Raw genomic sequence first — 23,138 nt, forward strand, 5'->3', positions numbered from 1 at the left:
CTCACACCCTCACCACTCTCTGTGCACGTTTCCCATCTCACACCCTCACCACTCTCTGTGCACGTTTCCCATCTCACACCCTCACCACTCTCTGTGCACGTTTCCCATCTCACACCCTCACCACTCTCTGTGCACGTTTCCCATCTCACACCCTCACCACTCTGTGCATGTTTCCCATCTCACACCCTCACCACTCTGTGCACGTTTCCCATCCCACATCCTCACCATTCTCTGTGCATGTTTCCCGTCCCACACCCTCACCACTCTCTGTGCACGTTTCCCATCTCACGCCCTCACCACTCTCTGTGCACGTTTCCCATCTCACACCCTCACCACTCTGCACGTTTCCCATCTCACACCCTCACCACTCTCTCTGCATGTTTCCCATCCCACACCCTCACCACTCTGTGCACGTTTCCCATCTCACACCCTCACCACTCTGCACGTTTCCCATCTTACACCCTCACCACTCTCTCTGCATGTTTCCCATCTCACACCCTCACCACTCTGCACGTTTCCCATCTCACACCCTCACCACTCTCTCTGCATGTTTCCCATCCCACACCCTCACCACTCTGCACGTTTCCCATCTCACACCCTCACCACTCTCTGTGCACGTTTCCCATCTCACACCCTCACCACTCTGCACGTTTCCCATCTCACACCCTCACCACTCTCTCTGCATGTTTCCCATCCCACACCCTGACCACTCTGTGCACGTTTCCCATCTCACACCCTCACCACTCTCTGTGCACGTTTCCCATCTCACACCCTCACCACTCTGTGCACGTTTCCCATCTCACACCCTCACCACTCTCTGTGCACGTTTCCCATCTCACACCCTCACCACTCTCTGTGCACGTTTCCCATCCCACACCCTTTGTCAAGTTGGGTTTTAATGGAGCTCAACGATTCAGCTTCAACAGCATGACTAGGTAACCCATGGTAACCCCTTCCACCTCCTCACCCCTCTCTGTGCGAAGAAGTGTCTGCTTCCCTCTGTCTTCTCAGTCTGTCTCCTCTTCATTTCTGCACTGTGTGTCCTCAGGTCCTGGTTTCTGTGCTGTGCTAATGTATTGGTTATGGTTAACCCTGTAATTATTTTTCATTGTAGGCTAAATGGATGCAGTTCTTTCAACCTGTCTGTACAAAGTGAAGGAATAGGGTTCTGTTTTCATTGCACTGGCACTGGCAGGAGACGCAGGTCGCTGCAAGGCGGAGAGAACCTGCTTGCTTGGCTTCGCTCCAGAGAGAGCTTCTATGTGTCAGTGGGTGTGTGTGTATTGTTTAAAAATTATGGGCCTACATAGGTATCAGACTATAATACAGTTATTAAAACAGTTCCCAGCGAACTTGCTTTTGAAATTGAAACCCAACCCACAATTCAGGACAATGAGCAGGGGGTTCTCTCTCTCTCTCTCTCTCTCTCTCTCTCTCTCTCTCTCTCTCTCTCTCTCTCTCTCTCTCTCTCTCTCTCTCTCTCTCTCTCTCTCTCTCTCTCTCTCTCTCTCTCTCAATTCAATTCAATTCAAATTGGCTTTATTGGCATGACAATAAAAATAATTGTGTTGCCAAAGCACATACATGGCATAACCGACTCAAATATACAGACAAAGAATTTTTCTTAATACTAACAGTATCCCTCCTCCCTCTATATTAATACAGTAAACAGAATCCCTCCCTTCCCCTCTATATCAAACAGTACCCCCTTCCCCCCTCTATATTAAACAGAATCCCCCCTCCCTCCCTCTATTAAACAGAATCCCCCCTCCCTCAATTAAACAATACCCCCTCCCTCCCTCCCTCCCTCTCTCTATATTAAACAGAATCCCCCTCCCTCCCTCTCTCTTTTCCCTCTCTAGTGTGACGTGTTCACGGTCTGTCCCTCAGGCTATGACAGGTCTCCACGTATTGACCAGCCAGTCTGGCTGTGTGTTTGTCTTCCCCCAGCAGGATTGACAGCTTCTGGGTATCACACATTTTTGGGAATTCTGGGACTAAATAACAGAATTTGGGGAAGAAAATGTCCCTTATGTTTTTATATTTTTCACAGTGTGTCAGGAAGTGAATCTCTGTCTCGACCTCTCCTGTCTCACAGTGACCACAGTGCCTGTTCTCCCTGGCCAGCCAGGTTTGCCTCTGTCGGCCTTTTTCAATGGCCAGGTTGTGGTCACTGAGCCGGTATTTGGTCAGGATCTGCCTCTGCTTTGTGTTTCTGACAGTTACCAGGTATTCTGCCAGGGTGTAATTTCTATTTAGGGTCCGATAGCACTCCAGTTTGTTTTGTGTTTTAGTATTTGTATCCCAATGGTCCAGATAGGAGTGTTTCAGGTGTTTTATAATTTGGTTGACACTAATTGGAATTGTTTTTGCAGTGCTGTCCTGAAGCTGACTGATGTCAGTGTTGCTCAGCTCAGTGAGCTTCAGGACCAGCTGGCTGAGGGGACTCTTTTCTGGGCTGAGCTCTTGGTATTGCAGGGCTTTATGATGGAGTGAGTTTGGGTCACTAGTTTTTAGATGAATCCAGTATTTTAATGCTCTTTTTTGGATGTTAATAATCAATGGATAAAGGCCTACTCTCTCTCTCTCTCTCTCTCTCTCTCTCTCTCTCTCTCTCTCTCTCTCTCGTATTACCAAAGCATTGAAACACAATAGAAAACAACAATAACGCACACATAATGAACACATAAAACCCTCAATCCCAGTACATATTTAGAACATTATCCCAATATAAACAAACAGACACTGCTTTATTTTAGACAGCAAACTCTCCACACCCTTAATATAGTTACGATGTATATACTGTATACACAACAGCAACACCAGTAGATGCGCTACATATCTGGCATGTGTTTCCATTAATTTGTCCAAGTCATTTGTTGTTATTTAAACGAGTTCTGTGTTCTTTAAGTTGAGTTTTGTGTTTCGCGTTTCGGTGTGTACGAATTGTCCCTCGTAGAGCGCCGTAGAGCAGTTGGGGAGGGGTTCAGTGTCATTGTTTGGCCATTGCGGGACGGGCGGGCTAAACGGAGATTTAAACTGCAGATGGAGGGATAATAATCTGCCGATCTACAGAAAGAAATTCAAAGTAAAAACACATTAAACTAACGCGAAGGTAAGGGTAGTGCGTTTAAAATCACTCTTTCACGCGGGGCTCGTGATTTGGATGGTATTCCTCCAAACTCAAATCGGCGTTGCTTTCGTTTTGTACTGACTGTTCTTGAAAACATCGCTGTAGCTTGGAGCCTCAGTACTTTCCCTGACATGTTTGCTCTGTCTAATACTTTTCTATGGACTATTGCCACTGGATATATACGTACAGTTTGCTTGTGAAATGTAAAATCAGACGCATTTCATTTACGAGTTTGTAAACGTACTAAACGCGCTTCCTGTTTTCATACACGTCTTTACGGTATTTTTGGGGTTTTTTTTCAAGCACGTAAGAAATATTGTGCAAACAAAATTGTGTTTGTAATTGTGCTGTAGTAGTACATTTTTGTATTGCCGAATAATTTGGCAAGCCAAGTATTCTAACTCCGTAAAGTTAAAACATTTAATATTTCATAAACTGTAATAATAAAGTTCGTGACCGAAGGCGATATAATTGTTTTAAATGATGTTTTTTTTTTTGAGGAGTAGGGGGGCTGTCGTGTACATTTCACAGCAGTACAGTACTACCCAAGCCAGCCCTCGGTGTTTACATGTATAATGTGTGTTGTTTGAAAGCAACATTGTGCAGCTGAAGAGAACACGAAGCCACCTTGTGGGCTGGAGACGGTTCAGACCGCTGCACGACACGCCAGGGGACCTCAAACTAGTCTCCTGGACCCAGGTTACATGCCGCTGTTATGAAGCCACTTTTTCAGTGTTCCCTGATAGTAATTGCTTCGCTTGAGCAAGGTTATGCATTTGATTTATATATTGAATGTCACTTGTTTATGTAGGTATCCAGTGTTCCCTTTTAATATAGTTTACTCCTTGCATTGTACTAAATTAGAACTAAATAAATCAAATGTATATTCTGAGATTAAGAGTCAGCTCTAGGTCTGTGTGCTTGTGTTCCTGTATGGGCAGTTAGTGCCCAATTAATTCATCATAATCGAGAACACTTCATTATTCTAAAGCAAGAAGAAAAAACCCAGCCCCTGATACTGCGTTTCCATGTCAGCTGACCCGCATTGGCTGCCAGTCCGGGCATTCGGGTCGACTATCGTGGGGGTTCAGGAGGGAGGTGGGAGAACCCGGATCAGCTCGGATTGGCGTCAATCCGATCACGTGGAAATGAAACCATGCAGGTGCGTGCAGCCTCAAGAGGGCCGTCAGGGTGGTCACTAACACACTGCTTTTGCGTTGCTAGGTGATCCACGCAGTGCTGCCGGAGCAGACATGCAGAGGCGAGCCCGGGTTCAGGAGCTGGAGGCGGGGCTGGCCCCGGGGAGGCGGCCCTTCCAGGGGAAGTCCTTCTACCTGGACCTGCTGCAGAGCAAGCACGCCCCGCGGGTCGTGGAAGCCATCAGGAGGATGGGAGGGGTAGGTCCTTCACAGACTGCTACAGGAATCAGATACTGCAATGTGTGACGTGTGTGTGTGGAGGAGGGGTGTGTGTGTGGAGGAGGGGTAGGGGGGTGTGTGGCGGTTTGGTGTGTGAGGTGGAGGGGGGTGTGTGGCGGTTTGGTGTGTGTGGAGGAGGTGGAGGGGGGTGTGTGGAGGGGAGTGTGTGGAGGAGGTGGATGGGTTGTGTGTGGAGGTGGGGGTGTGTGTGTAGAGGTGGAGGGGGGGGTGTGGAGGTTTGGGGTGTGGAGGAGGTGAAGGGGGTGTGTGTGGAGGAGGTGGAGGTGGTGGGGTGTGTGTGGAGGTGGGGGTGGAGAGGTCGTGTGTGGAGGTTTGGGGTGTGTGGAGGTGGGTGTGTGTGTGTGGAGGTTTGGGGTGTGGAGGAGGTGAAGGGGGTGTGTGTGTGGAGGTGGAGGGGGGTATGGAGGAGGTGGAGGTGGGGGTGTGTGGAGGTGGAGGGGGGGTGTGGAGGGGGTGTGGGTGGAGGGTGTGTGGTGGGGGTGTGTGTGGAGGATGTTGAGGGGGTGTGTTTGGAGGTTTGGGGTGTTGAGGTGGGGGGGTGTGGAGGAGGTGGAGGTTGGTGTGTGTGGAGGTTTGGGGTGTGTGGAGGAGGAGGTGGAGGTTGGTGTGTGTGGAGGTTTGGGGTGTGTGGAGGAGGTGGAGGGTGTGTGTGGAGGTGGGGGGGTGTGGAGGTTTGGGGTGTGTGGAGGAGGTGGTAGGTGTGTGTGGAGGTGGGGGGTGTGTGTGGAGGAGGTTTGGAGTGTGTGGAAGTGGGGGGGGTGTGTGGAGGTTTGGGGTGTGTGGAGGGGTTGTGTTTGGAGGTTTGGGGTGTGTGGAGGTTTGGGGTGTGTGGGGGTGTGTATGTGGAGGTTTGGGGTGGAGGTTTGGGGCGTGTGGGGTTGGGGGGTGTGGAGGAGGTGGGGGTGTGTGGAGGGGGTGTGTGGGGGTGTGTGTGGAGGTGGTGGAGGGGGTGTGTGGAGGTTTGGGGTGTGTGGAGGTTTGGGGTGTGTGGAGGTGGGGGGTGTGTGTGGAGGTGGGGTGTGTGTGGAGGAGGTTGAGGGGGTGTGTTTGGAGGTTTGGGGTGTGTGGAGGGTGTGTGTGTGGAGGAGGTGGAGGGGGTGTGTGGAGGTTTGGGGTGTGTGGAGGTGGGGGGTGTGTGTGGAGGTGGGGTGTGTGTGGAGGAGGTGGAGGGGGTGTGTGGAGGTTTGGGGTGTGTGGCGGTGGGGGGGTGTGGAGGTTGGTGTGTGTGGAGGTGGGGGGTGTGTGTGGAGGTTTGGGATTTGTGGAGGGGGTGTGTGGAGGTTTGGGGTGTGTGTAGGTGGTGGGGGGGTGGAGGAGGAGGTGGAGGTTGGTGTGTGTGGAGGTTGAGGGGTGTGGAGGAGGGTGTGTGTGTGGAGGTTTGGGGTGTGCAGGAGGTGGAGGTTGGTGTGTGGAGGTGGGGGGGTGTGGAGGTTTGGGGTTTGTGGAGGTGGAGGGGGTGTGTGTGGAGGTGGGGGTGTGTGTGTGGAGGTTGAGGGGTGTGGAGGAGGGTGTGTGTGGAGGTTTGGGGTGTGGAGGAGGTGGAGGGGTTTTTTGGAGGTGGGGGTGTGGAGGAGGAGGTGGAGGTGGGGGGTGTGTTGGAGTTGGGGGGGTGGAGGAGGAGGTGGAGGTGGGGGGTGGTGGAGGGGGTGTGTGTGGAGGTTTGGGGTGTGTGGAGGTGGGGGGGTGGAGGTGGAGGTTTGGGGTTTGTGGAGGAGGTGGAGGGGTGTGGAGGTTTGGGGTTTGTGGAGGTGGGGGGGTGTGGAGGAGGAGGAGGAGGTGGAGGTGGGGGGTGTGGAGGAGGAGGTGGAGGTGGGGGGTGTGGAGGAGGAGGTGGAGGTGGGGGGGTGTGGAGGTGGAGGAGGAGGAGGTGGAGGTGGGGGGGTGTGGAGGAGGAGGAGGTGGAGGTGGAGGTGGAGGTGGAGGTGGGGGGGTGTGGAGGAGGAGGTGGGGGTGTGTGGTGGAGGTGGGGGTGTGTGTGTGGAGGGGGGTGTGTGTGGAGGAGGAGGTGGAGGGGTGTGTGTGGAGGTGTGTGTGGAGGAGGAGGGGGGGGTGTGTGGAGGTTTGGGGTGTGTGGAGGTGGGGGGGGTGTGGAGAAGGAGGTGGAGGGTGTGTGTGTGGAGGTTTGGGGTGTGGAGGAGGAAGTGGATGGGGTGTGTGTGGGAAGGAGGTTTATGTGTGTAGAGTGTCTCTTGCTGTATGAGACTTCCAGTCGTGCAGTTTGGCTGATCTGCTGAAGCTGTTTGATTTTAGGAACTTATAAATCCGAAATAATTAGGGTTGCACTTACTGCTAATAAACATGAAATTGCATTGCTTTTTTAACTGTAGAAATATTGGCTGTCCTTAGCATGGGATGACATCTGTACACAAACAGGATATAGTGGCACTTTGACAAATCCATACAATATGATTTTACACAGCGCTCTCCATGCGGCTCATCCCAGGGTGCTTCACAATGAAAAAAATTAATCAGTTAGTCCAGCTCAAGAATAAGGGCACGCAAACAAGGATGTTTTGAAATGTGGTTTAAAAGGCTGGACTTCCAGCATTGCTGACATGAGTTCCAGAGGCAGGGAGCAGAGCAACTAAAGGCCCGCCTCACCCCTCCTGATTTTAGACGATTTCTAGGAACGACCAAAAGTCCAGCCAGGAGTGTAAAGTACCAACATTTCCTGTAAATATAAAGACCTTTTAATGCAGAGCGCTCGATTTCTCAAACGTGATTAATCGTAGTGCTAGGAGCACAGTGGGAGGAGTCTGATTCCATTCCATTAATCGTAGCAATGGGAGCACAGTGGGAGGGGTCTGATTCCATTCCATTAGTCATCCAGCATTGCTGTGTTCTGGGCTGTTCTTAGTGAGTCACGTTGATTTTGCTTGGATATCTATATAGAGATGTCCTGGGCCGTCGCACTGCTGTAACCCTGCTGTTTCCTCAGGCATGTGAAGGAGATGACCAGATACATATTCCAGACTCTCTCTTGCTGAAACAGGGAAGGAGCAAATGATTGTCATACATATGCACATAAAGAGACAAATTGAATTCTTTTTTTATCAGTACTGCTGAACTAAACGAGAAGGGAGCAGGCTGTACTCGGTTCACTGTGGATCTAAAAGAAAAAACTCAAAATGCGTAATTTTGCAGCAAGTTGTGAGTAGTGATGCATTCCCCAGATCAGTGTGCTGAGATCTTGTGTTCTGTTTGTCTCGTCTCATTCAGACAATCGAGAGTTTCCTCAGCAAGGAGGTGAGCTACCTGGTGTCGAGGAGTCAAGAGGCCAGGCAGGGGGGCATCACCAAGGCAACGAAGGGGCAGTCTGTCCAAGAGGCCAGACAGGGAGGCATCACCAAGGAAACAGAGGGGCAGTCTGTCCAAGAGGCCAGGCAGGGAGGCATCGCCAAGGCAACGAAGGGGCAGTCTGTCCAAGAGGCCAGGCAGGGGGGCATCGCCAAGGCAACGAAGGGGCAGTCTGTCCAAGAGGCCAGGCAGGGGGGCATCACCAGCTCTCCCTCTCCGCCTCTGACCAGCAGGAAAGGAAACCAGCGACCAGCCAGCACAGTAAGAGCCTGAACCGTTAAGCTGTGCCCTGCACTCCCTAGGCCTGAGATACACAAGCAGTTTATATTGTCAATTCTACTTAACAACAAAATTGCTCTAAATGTGCCACACACACTCTGGGAATTTGATCATTATTTTAAGCAATTTTAAGATGACGTTTGCTGTGCAGCTGTCCGTTGAGTGTGTTTCTGTTTCTGTTGTTGCTGCAGACCCAGAGCAGCCGTGGGAAGGCGTTGCTGGAGAAGGCGATGTGCAGCACTGTGAGTACCGAACTGGGGAAGCTGGGAGCGGAGCACACAGGGCTCGTTCACCTGCCTGCTCTCTGGAGTCCCGGGTTCAAACCTCTGCTGTTGAGATTCATGTTGCCCTTGTCCTGTACTTGTGATGTGTGAATGCAGAGTGACCGCAGCGTGTCAGGTGGTTGCTGTGTGAATGCAGAGTGACCGCAGTGTGTCAGGTGGTTTACTGTGTGAATGCAGATTGACCGCAGGGTGTTGGGGGGGGGGTGCTGGCTGTGTGAATGCAGAGTGACCGCAGTGTGTTGGGTGGCTGTGTGAATGCAGAGTGACCGCGGCGTGTCAGGTGGTTTACTGTGTGACCGGAGGGTGTCGGGTGGTTGCTGTGTGAATGCAGAGTGACCGCAGGGTGTCGGGCGGTTGCTGTGTGAATGCAGAGTGACCGCAGGGTGTCGGGCGGTGGTTGTGTGAATGCAGAGTGATCGCAGGGTGTCGGGCGGTTGCTGTGTGAATGCAGAGTGACCGCAGGGTGTCGGGCGGTGGTTGTGTGAATGCAGAGTGACCGCAGGGTGTCGGGTGGTGGTTGTGTGAATGCAGAGTGACCGCAGGGTGTCGGGCGGTGGTTGTGTGAATGCAGAGTGACCGCAGTGTGTCGGGTGGCTGTGTGAATGCAGAGTGACCGCAGCGTGTCAGGTGGTTTACTGTGTGAATGCAGAGTGACCGCAGGGTGTTGGAGGGGGGGGGGGGGGGGTGCTGGCTGTGTGAATGCAGAGCGACCGCAGTGTGTTGGGTGGCTGTGTGAATGCAGAGTGACCGCGGCGTGTCAGGTGGTTTACTGTGTGACCGCAGGGTGTCGGGTGGTTGCTGTGTGAATGCAGAGTGACCGCAGGGTGTCGGGCGGTTGCTGTGTGAATGCAGAGTGACCGCAGTGTGTCGGGCGGTTGCTGTGTGAATGCAGAGTGACCGCAGGGTGTCGGGCGGTGGTTGAATGCAGAGTGACCGCAGTGTGTCGGGCGGTTGCTGTGTGAATGCAGAGTGACCGCAGGGTGTCGGGCGGTGGTTGTGTGAATGCAGAGTGACCGCAGGGTGTCGGGTTTCGGGTGGTGGTTGTGTGAATGCAGAGTGACCGCAGGGTGTCGGGCGGTGGTTGTGTGAATGCAGAGTGATCGCAGGGTGTCGGGCGGTTGCTGTGTGAATGCAGAGTGATCGCAGGGTGTCGGGCGGTGGATGTGTGAATGCAGAGTGATCGCAGGGTGTCGGGCGGTGGTTGTGTGAATGCAGAGTGATCGCAGTGTGTCGGGTGGTGGTGTGTGAATGCAGAGTGATCGCAGTGTGTCGGGTGGTGGTTGTGTGAATGCAGAGTGATCGCAGTGTGTCGGGTGGTGGTGTGTGAATGCAGAGTGATCGCAGTGTGTCGGGTGGTGGTTGTGTGAATGCGGTGAGTAGGCTGACTTGATTCCTGTCCCCACAGCAGGCTCGCGGTGAGGGGAGCCGTGTCCTGGCCGACGCTCGGTCCTGGGGAGTGAAGGTCCTGCACATCGATGGTATCCTTTCAGACCCGCCCAGGGGACCCCCAACCGGGGCCAGGGGGCTGCTTCGCTTGATTCATTCATTCATTTTAAACGTTTTTAATTTAGTAGTCACCAATTGTTTTTTTTATCATTTTCTCCCAATTTAGAATAGCCAATTGTTTTTTTAGCTCAGCTCACCGCTACCACCCCTGTGCTGACTCGGGAGCGGCAAAGACGAACACACAGTCCCCCAAAACGTGTCAGCCGACCGCTTCTTTTCACACTGTGGACTCACCATGCCACCTCAGAGCTACAGCGTCGGAGGACAACGCAGCTCTCGGGCAGCTTGCAGGCAAGCCCGCAGGCGCCCGGCCAGACTACAGGGGTCGCTGGTGCAGGGCGAGCCGAGGACCCCCTGGCTGACCTAACACCACCCCCCTCCCCCACAACGCAGTCACCAGTATCATTGAAAACTAGGGCTGTAATGATACACTAAGATATGAATCACGATGCATGCTATAAATAGAAAGAACAAATGGTCTTATTACCTCATATTCTGTGTTTTCACTGCACCCTTTATGCACCTCAACTCAAAATGAACACAGACCTTCTGGCCTACATTGAAAAGGTCACTCTTCAGAGCTCCCAGGCGAAGAAAAAGAAAGCAGAGGTAATGTATAATGCATTTAAACTGACCGCTTTACCAGGCAGGTCCTCTTCCCGTGTTCAGTGGGGCAGGTGGAAACACAGTTTCTACATGGCATTGACTCGGGGAGAGTAGCAGTAAAACAGTAAGTGTTTACAACAGGGTTCTGATTCAGAGTGAACCGGAGATCAAGGAGAGATGCGTTCTGTATAGAAGGACAAAAATCACTGGATCGCAGACCTGCCACTTTGAGTGAAATCTAGGAGATGCATGTTTCTATATTTCAATTTCCAGACACTGAAAAAGGAACTTCTGGCGGTATCACTTTATCCACGTTGGCACAGTCGAACCAGTGCTGGGATGAAATACTCTTTTGAAGTTTGAATTAGCTGGGAAACAGTAGTATAATTGAGTATCGTATTCTAGTTAAACAGTCTGGAGTATCAAATGACTTCTTAAAGAAAGTACAGTGTAATGTAGGGTTTAATTCAGAAGTAATTTATGCATAGGTTTTCCTTTGCAGTCCCTGAGTAAATATGCACATGGTTCAACATGGCGTTTGTTTGAATGCTTGTCCCGGCACTGGTGAAATCGTGCTAGTCATGCTGTGGTAACCGTCCTTAACCCTAAGACTGAGCTGATCTTGCAGCAGTAGAGAACTGAGAGCAGCCCTGCTTAACCTCCTCCTGGAGCAGGGGCTGGGTTGATTCTCCTGTTACAAACTCCCAGGTTCTGCTGCCAGTCTCTGTTTAACCTGCAATCCACAAAGCAGGCAGGTTCTGTCTAAACCTAAACTGCTTGTGCAGAAAGAAATGCTTGTGATTCCCGTCAGGACGTCCACAAGCTCGGAAGGAAAGCCAAACTCAGTTCAGTTAGTGCGTAGTTTCCTCAAACCATTATCGAAATGATATACGATTATTACAAGAAATTTGTTTATGGGTAGAGTGAAAAAGCAAATAATTTTGCTAGGATTTCTGTATTGAAAATAATTCAGCTCCACAATGAAAAGGAGAGTAAAGCTAGTAAATGGTAGAAAAATATATTTTCAAAAACTCCCTGTAAGTACAGACGCTGAGCCCCCCTCCCCTCCCCATGCATTCTGTCTCTGCAGTTAACACTGGCATCGCAATTACTTTCAGAATGTGTGGTTGGTTTGTGAGAGCGCTTGGAGTCCAGTGTTCAGGGGAGTGAATAAGAGTTCTTGATGAGTGACATGGATGATGTTTCCCAGGTGCAGACTGTAACAGCCTCGCCTCCTTCTGTCCTGCAGAAGAAACCTGCTGCTGCCACACCTCTGGCCCGCGTTGTGAAAGGTCAGACTTGCAGATTGTTTGTTTGTTTGTTATGATGTGGAATAATATGTTCTTGATAGACTATTGTTAAAGGGCAAGACTTGAACAAGATTGGATGGGGGGACTTCATACCTAGTATAAATAATGTATTCAATCTAGAGAAACATTTAAATGCTCAGAATTGTTCCTAAACATTTAACCACTGTAAAGATGACGCACTGTACTGTACAGTGTTAGTCTTAGTGTACGGGGTAAGCTAGTTTATTTCATTTCAAGATTTAAAGAAAAATCTAGTGTTCCACGTGTTGCTACAACTGGTTAGATAATGTACCTGTAATTTTATTGTTAACATTCGGACATTCCCCCCCGCACACAGGGACCCGCGATCCCACCCCACCGCACACAGGGACCCGCTGCATTCATTCATTACTAGTGAAGGAGGGCTTCATCTGGTGACTTTTCTGGTTGATTCCAAACATTCCCAGTATGTTAAAGTGATCAGCAGGCTGTTTAGTGCTAAAGAGGAAATGTGAATGGAAACCAACACCTGTATTCTAGAGCCTATAAAGAAAGCATCGTGCTTCATCAATAACAAAGTGTATTGCAGAATCCTGTTTTATTTTAATTTTTTTTGATTACTATTTTTTTTTTTTTTTTTTTTTAGAGCAGTCTTGTAAGTATTTGCTCAGTTTTTATTTTCATGCCTGTACTCCTCCATTCATGCATCGATTCTCTTTGTTTTGCAAACAGCAGGGACCCTGAAGCAGCCTTTTCTTAAGATTGAAGACTGCAGCAGGTGAGCTTTCTACATTTTCCCTCAGCGGCAGGTTATAAACATGCTGAAGAATTATACTGAGAAACTTAGGGAAAAGAATATGTCACGGATATACAAATGCAAAGTAGAGTGAAGCATGCAAAGATCTGCTGTATGCACAGAATGATTTCCTACTCTGTCTGTGATTCCTGTCTGTGGAACGGGCAGTGTTGTGTGATGCATTCTGTCTCTGTCAGTGAGATGAGGTGAGAAGCTCTGTAAGTGTGAATGCATGTGAGCCCAGCTCTCCTGGTGATGCACGAGTTCCCAGCGTCAGCACTGGTTTATATTGATTACTGTGAGCAGTGAAGTTACTGGGAGAAACTGCTTATCGTCGTCACTTTTCGATTGCCTTTTATAATAACCACGTCTTTTTATAATAACCACATCTTGTCTGGGAGTAATGTTTTGTTTCTTAGACAGAATCTAACTGATAAAACTGATTATTTTACTATCATAGTCATTTTATAAGGTTTAAAGTTACAACAATAATTGACATAAGTATTAGAGCTCAGGCAGGGCTCAGCCTGTTTGTATTGAGATGAGCTCATCAGGCAGGGCTCAGCCTGTTTGTATTGAGATGAGCTCATCAGGCAGGGCTCAGCCTGTTTTGTATTGAGATGAGCTCATCAGGCAGGGCTCAGCCTGTTTTGTATTGAGATGAGCTCATCAGGCAGGGCTCAGCCTGTTTTGTATTGAGATGAGCTCATCAGGCAGGGCTCAGCCTGTTTTGTATTGAGATGAGCTCATCAGGCAGGGCTCAGCCTGTTTTGTATTGAGATGAGCTCAGGCAGGAGTGGGGTAGGGTGAGGAGGAGGAATTCAGTGGTTTGTAAACCTTGAGGTAAACTTTCCAGGGAAGTTTTTCACTTGATGTGATGCAGTAGAAACTCAAGCAGTCGTCGTTGTTGTTGTTGTTGTTTATTATTTGTAATGTTTTTATATGCAGGGGTTTGCATGTTAGTAAATAGCTGGTCGTTGCCGTATCGTATAACAGGGTGCCCAACAAACGTCATGCTTGACCAGTTATTTCTTCCAACTGTGACGATGGGTTCTGGGTGCCACTGGTTGCCCAGGGGTACCTAGAATATTCTGGAAGCGTCCCTCTTGTAAGGCTATTGTGAGGATTGATCATTGACTTGTCCAGCTGCTTGAGCAGTCCTGTGGGAGCTGTCTGCAGTGCTAACCCTGCCTCCTGTTCTCAGGCGCTACAAGCCCCTTCACCTGCAGCTCGCCTGCCTCCCTCAGCTGGACTTCTCCAGAGTCACCCGCTGCAGCCCCTTCGAACCCCCGGCACCACTGCAGCCTGGGACAGAGGAGGACCAGCTCAAGAGGACGGTCAAGTATGTATTCCAGTTGCTGGGGTGGGTGGGGCAAGAGAGCTCACTAAGGGGTCGTTACCCACCTGAATGGAGACTTTAAAAATGAATGAACGAATAGCAGAGGTGCATTCGGACACCTGATCGAATACCGGACAGGTAATCTGCAATAATCCATCCATTGAGAACAACATGCATGTGCATTTTATTATACACAGAGATGCATGCTTTGAACTTTGTCATTGAAAAGCAAGAAGCAAAGAAAGTGACTTCAGGAAAGCCTTCAAATACTCCTGAAGACATGCGTGTGCTGGTAATGTCATCTTTGAACGCAGGGCTATGAATAGGGCAGCGATGAATCTATCAATGACTGTTAAATTGAGGCTCTCCCATTGAAAGCCTTGCCGATCAGTAATGGATTTAACTGTTGCGTTTCTCATGAAGGCCGTTTCATTCCAGGAGGGAGAGCCGTGGACTGACCTCCAGCGACGGAGAGCGGGAGAAGCAAGGTGCTGCGGCCACCCCTCCCCTGCCAGTCACCCCCGTGGACAGGAAGCGCCAGGGCTTCTGCGAGTGCTGCCAGCAGGCCTTCCAGGAGCAGAACGAGGTGAGGAGGGTGGGGTCACGCTCCCCCTGCAGGGGGCTATTGGAATCTATCGGTAGTAACTGTTTTTGCTGTGTGGGTCTCAAGTAGAAAGTCAATGACATAACATTCCATGCGTTAAAACCGCAATACATGTTGTTGAGAGTGCATTTCTCATGCACTCTGACAAACAAAGCATGCAAGAGAAATACACTCAACATGATTAGAGGTAGAAACCTCTAAACATAGCAATAAGACTCCCATTTTGACGCAGTTTGAGCCATTTCTGGTTTTGTTATGCGTTTTAACCCTTTGCGGTCCTATGTCGGACCAGGTCCTGACCTGAGAAAACCTTTCAATGGCTTAGTGAGACCGATAGGAGCCAAGAGAAGCCGAAAAAAAAAGGGGCAGATCTGAGCAATACACATAGCCCCGGCACCACAGAGATAACACGCATATAAACAAACAAGATAGCTGCTTCTGCATCCAGCGCTCAAAGAATATCACAGACATTTTCCAAGCTTTTTGAGGTGTTATAGTAATAAAATAATGACTTGGATCGCACTATTGAGGAGTTTGGTGATAAAACGAGTCATACATGTCAACCCCTAAGTGTTCATACCAGTGAGACCCCTGATGAAAAACTTTAACCTAGACCACAAGATTATGTTTTTTATTTTTTTTTGGGGGGGGGGGGGGGGGGGGCGGCGGTGCTGGTGACAGGTCAAGATTTTTGCACATGGCTGACAGCTACGCCACTGTCCTAGACTTAAGGGCTGTGCACACCGGGAGCAAAGCAAACGACACGAATACATTTAAAAAAAAAACCCACAACTGTAGCTAGTCATGAAAAGAAAATACTATCTGTGTTTGCTCCTTTTGTGGAGACAAAATAAAAGAAATAAAACAGAGAAATAGTCTGGATACACCACACACTAAAAAAATGACATTGAACAGTGAATGTTTATATGTGATCTGGTTTAACATGTAAATCATTCACAAAGAATACAGCTACACATTTTCTTTGTAAATACTGAGAATTAGTTTAATGTACTTTTTTTTTTATTGATTTTCAGTTTTAATAACATGTTCAGTTAGTGTGTTAATGTGGTGGTTATTATTATTATTATTATTATCACCTAAGCTTGTTGCCTATACTCTATGGCGAACCAAGCTCAAAAACCTGGAATGGGCGAAGCGGCTATGCGGTAGGAGTCTTGTGTCCATCGCTGTTTAAACCCTCTCTCGGTCTCTCTCTGTCTCAGCACCTGCAGTCCGAGCAGCACCGGGTCTTCGTTCAAAACACCTCGCACTACTCTGCAGTGGACCGGCTCATCTCGCAGCTCCAGTGCCACTTTGTGGAGCTCCCCGCACAGCACAGCTCTCTGCTCAGGTAAGCGGATTCATGCTTTTCAGAAGATTTTAGCAAGGGGTTTATTATTTAAACAGCGCTTCCACACTCGTTCCTTGGAGGTTTTCTGTGAACTGGAAGTGTTTTGCCCAGTTGTGATGAAACATTAGAATACTTGATCAAAACATGATCAATTCAATGACAAATGCTTAGAGTAGAAGTTCATTGTTTTGGGTCAAACAAGGTTGCATATTGTATTCAGTGCTATGGTGAGGTTGGCATGAATCCACTCCATTAGCTATTGAACTATATAAACTGATGTGATAAATACAAATGTCATATTCAGAGTTTGAGCAGTGAAGGCAGTTGCTGTTTGTCAATACTTGTTTTTAAACCCTGGTGAATCACCCAGTCAAATATTCTGTACAGCACTATTAAACATATCTAGCATCAAATAATGTTTTAATGCTTGCAAAGTTGTTTGCTTACTGGATCTCATTTTGGAAGCTATCTTGCATTAAAATAAGCTCTTCTAATTTAGTTTTTTCTAATTTGCTGTGGTTATTACACTCAGGACTCCATGCAGGCTAATGGTGCATTGTCCATTTATTCTAGGAATTATTATTTTGTTGTGTGTGTTTCCAGGTGTGTGAGTCCTCCTGTCCGCTCCCCAGAGGTTTCCCTGGACCTGCCTCAGAATAACAGCGAGGTAGAGAAGGCTATCGAGGCCCTGCTGTGTCAGGGGGAACCTTCCACACAGGGAAGAGGCCGGGGGGACTGCATTCTCAACGCAACACCTCCCCAGCAGAGAGGAGAGGGGGACTGCATTCTCAACGCAACACCTCCCCAGCAGAGAGGAGAGGGGGACTGCATTCTCAACACACCTCCCCAGCAGAGTGGAGAGGGGGACTGCATTCTCAATGCAACAGCTCCCCAGCAGAGAGGAGAGGGGGACTGCATTCTCAACACACCTCCCCAGCAGAGTGGAGAGGGGGACTGCATTCTCAACGCAACACCTCCCCAGCAGAGAGGAGAGGGGGACTGCATTCTCAACACACCTCCCCAGCAGAGTGGAGAGGGGGACTGCATTCTCAACACACCTCCCCAGCAGAGAGGAGAGGGGGACTGCATTCTCAACACACCTCCCCAGCAGAGTGGAGAGGGGGACTGCATTCTCAACACACCTCCCCAGCAGAGACGAGAGAGGGACTGCATTCTCAACACACCTCCCCAGCAGAGACGAGAGAGGGACTGCATTCTCAACACACCTCCCCAGCAGAGTGGAGAGGGGGACTGCATTCTCAACACACCTCCCCAGCAGAGACGAGAGAGGGACTTCATTCTCAACACACCTCCCCAGCAGAGAGGGGGGGTGACCTCACTGGCAGGCACTCCCTGTGGGCCTGTGAACGCTGCTAACGAACCAGTGCTGAGACCTCTGTATAGACCATTGAGCCAGGAAGGTGGCAAGGAGCAGGACAGGGTGACTGTGGGACTCAAACACAGGAACTTAAGCCAGGGTGCGCCCCAAGATACCTCACCAAAGCCTGGGCACTGCCTCCCCCGCACAGCCTCACTGGCGCCGCGGAACAGCAAGAAACGCCCCCGCTCGTCCAGCACCAGCCCCGTGGGGAGGAAGAGACGGAGAGTCGCTGCGGAGTGCTCCTCGGACCCTTCCTTCAACAGGCTCTCCTACAGCCAGCCTGGGAGGACGGCTGGCCCCAGGGCTCAGTCAGGGGAGGCCGGAGCTCTCCTCCGAGCGGAAACCCCAGGACTGCTCCCGCAAAGGGAACATTTGAAGCCAGCAGGGACCCCGGGGATCCAGCCTTCAGCTTCCGGAGCTCCTGACGTGGGGCGACTCCTTCAGGAACCTGCCTCAGAGTGCCTTCACAAGGGTTTCAGCAAGCCAGCACCTCCTCCATTTCCTGTTCCCTCTGCCCCTGACTCTCAGCCCCTTGCTGCTGCTGAAACCCCCCCATCTGAACCCATGCGAGCAGAGCAGGGCCAGCTGTCGACCCCCCGTGGTTACCATAACGTGAACGTAGCAGGCTGGGTCGGGGGTCCCTTTCCTCCTCCCTTTGAGCCCACAGCCCAGCAGGCTATGGGGTGGCCAGGGGGGTTCCTGCCTTTGTCTGGCCCGGACCATCTTCCCGCCCCCATGAACTTCAGACCGAGCCTGCCGGGCCAGTGCTTTGCCCCCGTCCTGCCACCTGTGTGTCCTGTCAATCAGCCCCCTGAGCTCCCGCCTGCCTGGCCCATCTACCCCCCTGTCCCAGAGCACAGCTCTGCCATGTCTCAGTCCTTCTCCTCCCTGCACGTCGACACCAGCCTGCTGCCTCCAGGGAGCTTCTCCTCAGAGTCTGACTGGGACTGCGACCTGCTCTCCCGGCTGGAGGGCCCTCCTGCCGCTAGGGGGCAGTGTGACGTGGACATGGAGGTGCTGCGGCAGGCTTGCGCCACCGTGCAGGACAGCGGCTACGAGTCCCGCCTGTGTTCTGTGCTGAGGCAGTCGGAGCTGGACTGGGCTGCTGGCTTGCGCTGCGCAAACGAGACTGAGCCAATACCGTTCGGGGGCCTGGAGGCCTGGCCTGTGTGACACCAAGGGGCTGAAGAAGCAGCTGACTGCTTCACACTCAGGGATCGTCGGGGCCGCAGAAACTCGCAGCTCCTGCACACGGCCCTGGGGAATATTTGTGTTTGTTAGTTTTTCAACTGCCTTGCTGAGATTGTGTTTTTCTAAAATCTAGGATAGAAATACTAAAAACTAAAATTCAGACGTGTGAAAGAGACTTTAGTAGAAACGTTTGTCATTGAATTTTAGTTTTAGAAATATTTTTTCTAAATTCAGCGCCACTGAGTGCTTACTAGTTATGGATAATAACATCTGAGAAACCAAGCAACTGCTGAATCAAACCCGTCTACCTTGAGTTTCTGAGGTCCTTTTTAAATCAAACTCCCGCTGAATCGGCTCTGAATTGACGAGGCATATATTGCAGGAGTTACCCAACCAGAAACAAGCCTGTCTGTTGGTCTTTTATAAATAGTTGCCAACTAGAAGATAGGAGAACTGTTTACCTGACCCCTGCTCAGTGCTGCTCACCTTTCACAACAGTAGCTGTACATGCAGGGATAGGACAGGACCATGTTTATTTAGCTGTGGTCAGATTGATCAAACCTGATCTAAAATTAAATCCTATTTTGGAATAAGTGTAGTTCTGAACCCCAGGACTGGATGCAGCAGCAGCAGGGCTAGTGTGAGTTTCTAACCCTGCTCAAACTCCTGGCTCTTGATCATTTCAATTCTAGACTTCAAGGTGAGCTCTGAAACCCAGGGCTAGTGTGAGTTTCTAACCCTGTGGTTTACCAGCGGGGGTGACACTGAGGCGCGAGGAGGTCAGGAATTAATTTCAGGTCAACATTTAAAAACTCTGGATGGCTCCCATAGAAGAGTTGGCAGCCATGCCTCAGAGCAGCACTTAGACTCAGCTCAGCTCCACTTGCTGTTGTCATACCTGGTGTGACTGATAGTAGAAACTGTGGATTAATTAGCTACCACTGGTGTGGAGCTGGGCGTGAGAGTAGAGAACTCTGCTTACAGGACCCCCTGGTTTTAATGGGATGAAGGGCTGGTTTTAACGAGGTTTGCTATAGGGCTGATGGGGACACACTGGGATCTAGAATTAAAAGTATTTTGTGCTAGTTTAAATATTCTTCTAGCTGTAGTTTTCTTTTTACATTTGTTCCCAATTCAAGCTATAAAAATTACTTTAATTTCTCATTACTTTAAGTAATTGTATCAAATATTTCCATAAACTCTTGGGCCGCGCACACGCATTCATTCCGTAGGTCTCAAGTTTGAGCAGACGTGTTTATTTTAAATGCTGATATCTGGTACTTCACATGATTAAATGAATCTCTATTTGCGACCCCTGCTTTTAGACTGCCTTGTGCTTCCTGGGTCACTTCCCCAGGAGCCCCTGCCTGTTCCCTGGCTGCCGTCCCGTCTAACTTATCCAGCCGTTCCCACTATTGACTGACACACTTTCAGACGCATACTGTAGCAGCAGATTAAAATGAAAACGTCTGAGACGTGTGTCGCTATCGGGAATGCGGAATGGGTGAGGTGTACTGGGGCTGCAGTTACTTGAAGGTGTCCCGTGTGTGTCTGCACTGCTGCTGCTGCACAGCGCGCTGCTGGAGGGGCCCCCTGATGAAGCAGGGCTTCGCTTCACTGCTTTGTGTTCATGTACATCGTGTATAGAGGCACACATTTACAGCCACATGTTTTGTGGTTTGTGTTTGTGGTTTTTTTTTTCCAAAAATATATATTTTTATCAAGTTATTTAAAAATTAAAGCATTTTTAATTTTGTTTATGCTTTAGTGTGTTTTTCTTATTTGTGTGTGTGTGTGTACAGTACTGTGCAAAAGTTTCAGGCAGGTGTGAATAAATGCTGTAAAGTACGAATGCTTTCAAAAATAGACATGTTAATAGTTTATATTTATCAATTAACAAAATGCAAAGTGAGTGAACAGAAGAAAAATCTACATCAAATCAATATTTGGTGTGACCACCCTTTGCCTTCAAAACAGCATCAATTCTTCTAGGTACACTTGCACACAGTTTTTGAAGGAACTCGGCAGGTAGGTTGGCCCAAACATCTTGGAGAACTAACCACAGTTCTTCTGTGGATTTAGGCAGCCTCAGTTGCTTCTCTCTCTTCATGTAATCCCAGACAGACTCGATGATGTTGAGGTCAGGGCTCTGTGGGGGCCATACCATCACTTCCAGGACTCCTTGTTCTTCTTTACGCTGAAGATAGTTCTTAATGACTTTCGCTGTATGTTTGGGGTCGTTGTCATGCTGCAGAATAAATTTGGGGCCAATCAGATGCCTCCCTGATGGTATTGCATGATGGATAAGTATCTGCCTGTACTTCTCAGCATTGAGGAGACCATTAATTCTGACCAAATCCCCAACTCCATTTGCAGAAATGCAGCCCCAAACTTGCAAGAAACCTCCACCATGCTTCACTGTTGCCTGCAGACACTCATTCGTGTACCGCTCTCCAGCCCTTCAGCGAACAAACTGTCTTCTGCTACAGCCAAATATTTCAAATTTTGACTCATCAGTCCAGAGCACCTGCTGCCATTTTTCTGCACCCCAGTTCCTGTGTTTTCGTGCATAGTTGAGTCGCTTGGCCTTGTTTCCACGTTGGAGGTATGGCTTTTTGGCCGCAAGTCTTCCATGAAGGCCACTTCTGACCAGACTTCTCCGGACAGTAGATGGGTGTACCAGGGTCCCACTGTTTTCTGCCAATTCTGAGCTGATGGGACTGCTGGACATCTTCCGATTGCAAAGGGAAGTAAGCATGATGTGTCTTTCATCTGCTGCAGTAAGTTTCCTTGGCCGACCACTGCGTCTACGGTCCTCAACGTTGCCCGTTTCTTTGTGCTTCAAAAGAGCTTGGACAGCACATCTGGAAACCCCTGTCTCCCTTGAAATTTCTGCCTGGGAGAGACCTTGCTGATGCAGTATAACTACCTTGTGTCTTGTTGCTGTGCTCAGTCTTGCCATGGTGTATGACTTTTGACAGTAAACTGTCTTCAGCAACCTCACCTTGTTAGCTGAGTTTGGCTGTTCCTCACCCAGTTTTATTCCTCCTACACAGCTGTTTCTGTTTCAGTTAAGGATTGTGTTTCAACCTACATAATGAATTGATGATCATTAGCACCTGTTTGGTATAATTGTTTAATCATACACCTGACTATATGCCTACAAAATCCCTGACTTTGTGCAAGTGTACCTAGAAGAATTGATGCTGTTTTGAAGGCAAAGGGTGGTCACACCAAATATGGATTTGATTTAGATTTTTCTTCTGTTCACTCACTTAGCATTTAGTTAATTGATAAATATAATCTATTAACATGTCTATTTTTGAAAGCATTCTTACTTTACAGCATTTTTTCACACCTGCCTAAAACTTTTGCACAGTACTGTATATATATATATATTTTCTTTTTTTTTTTTTTTTTTTTTTAAATCTTATTTGAACTGTCAGTGGCATTACCTTTTTGTCTGGTTAATAAAGATCCCTGTCATTTATACAGAGCTGAATGATTTAGCGTCTGAATAACCTTTTCATATTCACTGCTGACTTACACCTCTGAATACAGCTGTGTTAGTGCAGGGTGAAACTTACATGCGTTCTTTTCCATGCATAGTTTATGTTGCATTCACTGAACGCAGAGCGGAGCTGAGGTGTGCTGTACGCTGTGTGCAAGGCTTGTAAAAGGAATCTGGATCCAAGCTGGACTGCTGTGTTCAGCTTCACTCTCTTTGAGTTTGTGCAGATGCTGAAGTTGGATGCTTTCCCATGACTGTTATAGTCCTGGTGCCCTAGGCAGCGATGGGGCTTGGTTCTCTGAAGGCTGGCATTGAGCTGTGCAGGATGGTGTGAGGCAGGTTCAAATCCAGGCTCACGCAGCGCTCCTCCGCTCGGTGGGTCATTGTACACTAGAGGCAGGACGACTGCAAGCTGACAAAGTCCAATAGTTGGGCAGAACAGAGTCTAATAGGTCAACTAGTGGCTACTATAAAAATCAATCTTGCATTTGATCATGTCTGGGGCGGCTCTACTGAGCACAGAGTTTCATAACACTTTGCTGTTTTTTGTGCATTACATTTTAAAACGGCTTGAAATTGAAAACGCTTCATGTTGTAAAGTGTTATTTATTTCAAGTGAATCGCAACCACACCTTTTCCATTGATCTCAAACCGCACGCTTCACACTTACTGTTGTAAACAAGGCTTTGTTTCATAGGCAGCCATATCTCTGCAGATTTACTGATCTCGCCATTACCCCCAGAAGAAGAAATGTAAGGATTACCCTTTTATAGAACGTGTGGTGATCCTTTGTTACTTTATTTTAGATGTTGCAATACATAACATTGTGCAACTTGAAGTCATTAATGTTTTTTCTCCCTATTTTATTACCAGTATATATTTATTTAATGCACATTCTATGTTCAGACTGGAACACATCCTGTAAATTGCATTCAGATAGAACCCCACGCTCCAGTAAATAGTGGATATGGAAATGCATGTAATGTGTGTACAGTTTGTTTTAAAGAAAAGCAAACGTGCACAGCAGTTTCACCCATTCCAGGTTTTTACAGCAGGCTTGATTCGCCACAGTGTATAGGTGACAGTCTCGTAGTGAAACCAGGAATAGGTGAGACCGCTATGCAATGGGAGT

The 23,138-nt window shown here is 48.9% G+C and overlaps 1 protein-coding gene across 4 annotated transcripts; it reads left to right on the plus strand.

Annotated features, from left to right (window-relative positions):
- The first annotated feature begins 2,919 nt into the window (after window positions 1-2,919).
- LOC117434647 (uncharacterized) lies at window positions 2,920-20,251 on the plus strand. Of its 4 annotated transcripts, none has more exons than XM_059002806.1 (12): window positions 2,920-3,115; window positions 4,358-4,530; window positions 7,792-8,130; window positions 8,340-8,390; window positions 9,838-9,910; window positions 10,483-10,547; window positions 11,755-11,836; window positions 12,569-12,611; window positions 13,834-13,971; window positions 14,407-14,554; window positions 15,796-15,923; window positions 16,527-20,251. In XM_059002806.1, exons 2-12 carry the CDS (start codon window positions 4,387-4,389, stop codon window positions 18,475-18,477), a joined length of 3,162 nt encoding a protein of 1,053 aa, XP_058858789.1. In that variant the 5' UTR covers window positions 2,920-3,115; window positions 4,358-4,386; the 3' UTR covers window positions 18,478-20,251. The 4 variants fall into 4 exon arrangements, with proteins under 4 accessions (XP_058858789.1, XP_058858790.1, XP_058858788.1 ...); XM_059002807.1 differs by having other exon boundaries at window positions 11,794-11,836; window positions 12,566-12,611; XM_059002805.1 differs by having other exon boundaries at window positions 9,841-9,910; window positions 12,566-12,611.
- The last annotated feature ends 2,887 nt before the right edge of the window (window positions 20,252-23,138 follow it).

Source organism: Acipenser ruthenus, chromosome 28 (assembly GCF_902713425.1).
Source record: "Acipenser ruthenus chromosome 28, fAciRut3.2 maternal haplotype, whole genome shotgun sequence".
NCBI lineage: Eukaryota > Metazoa > Chordata > Actinopteri > Acipenseriformes > Acipenseridae > Acipenser > Acipenser ruthenus.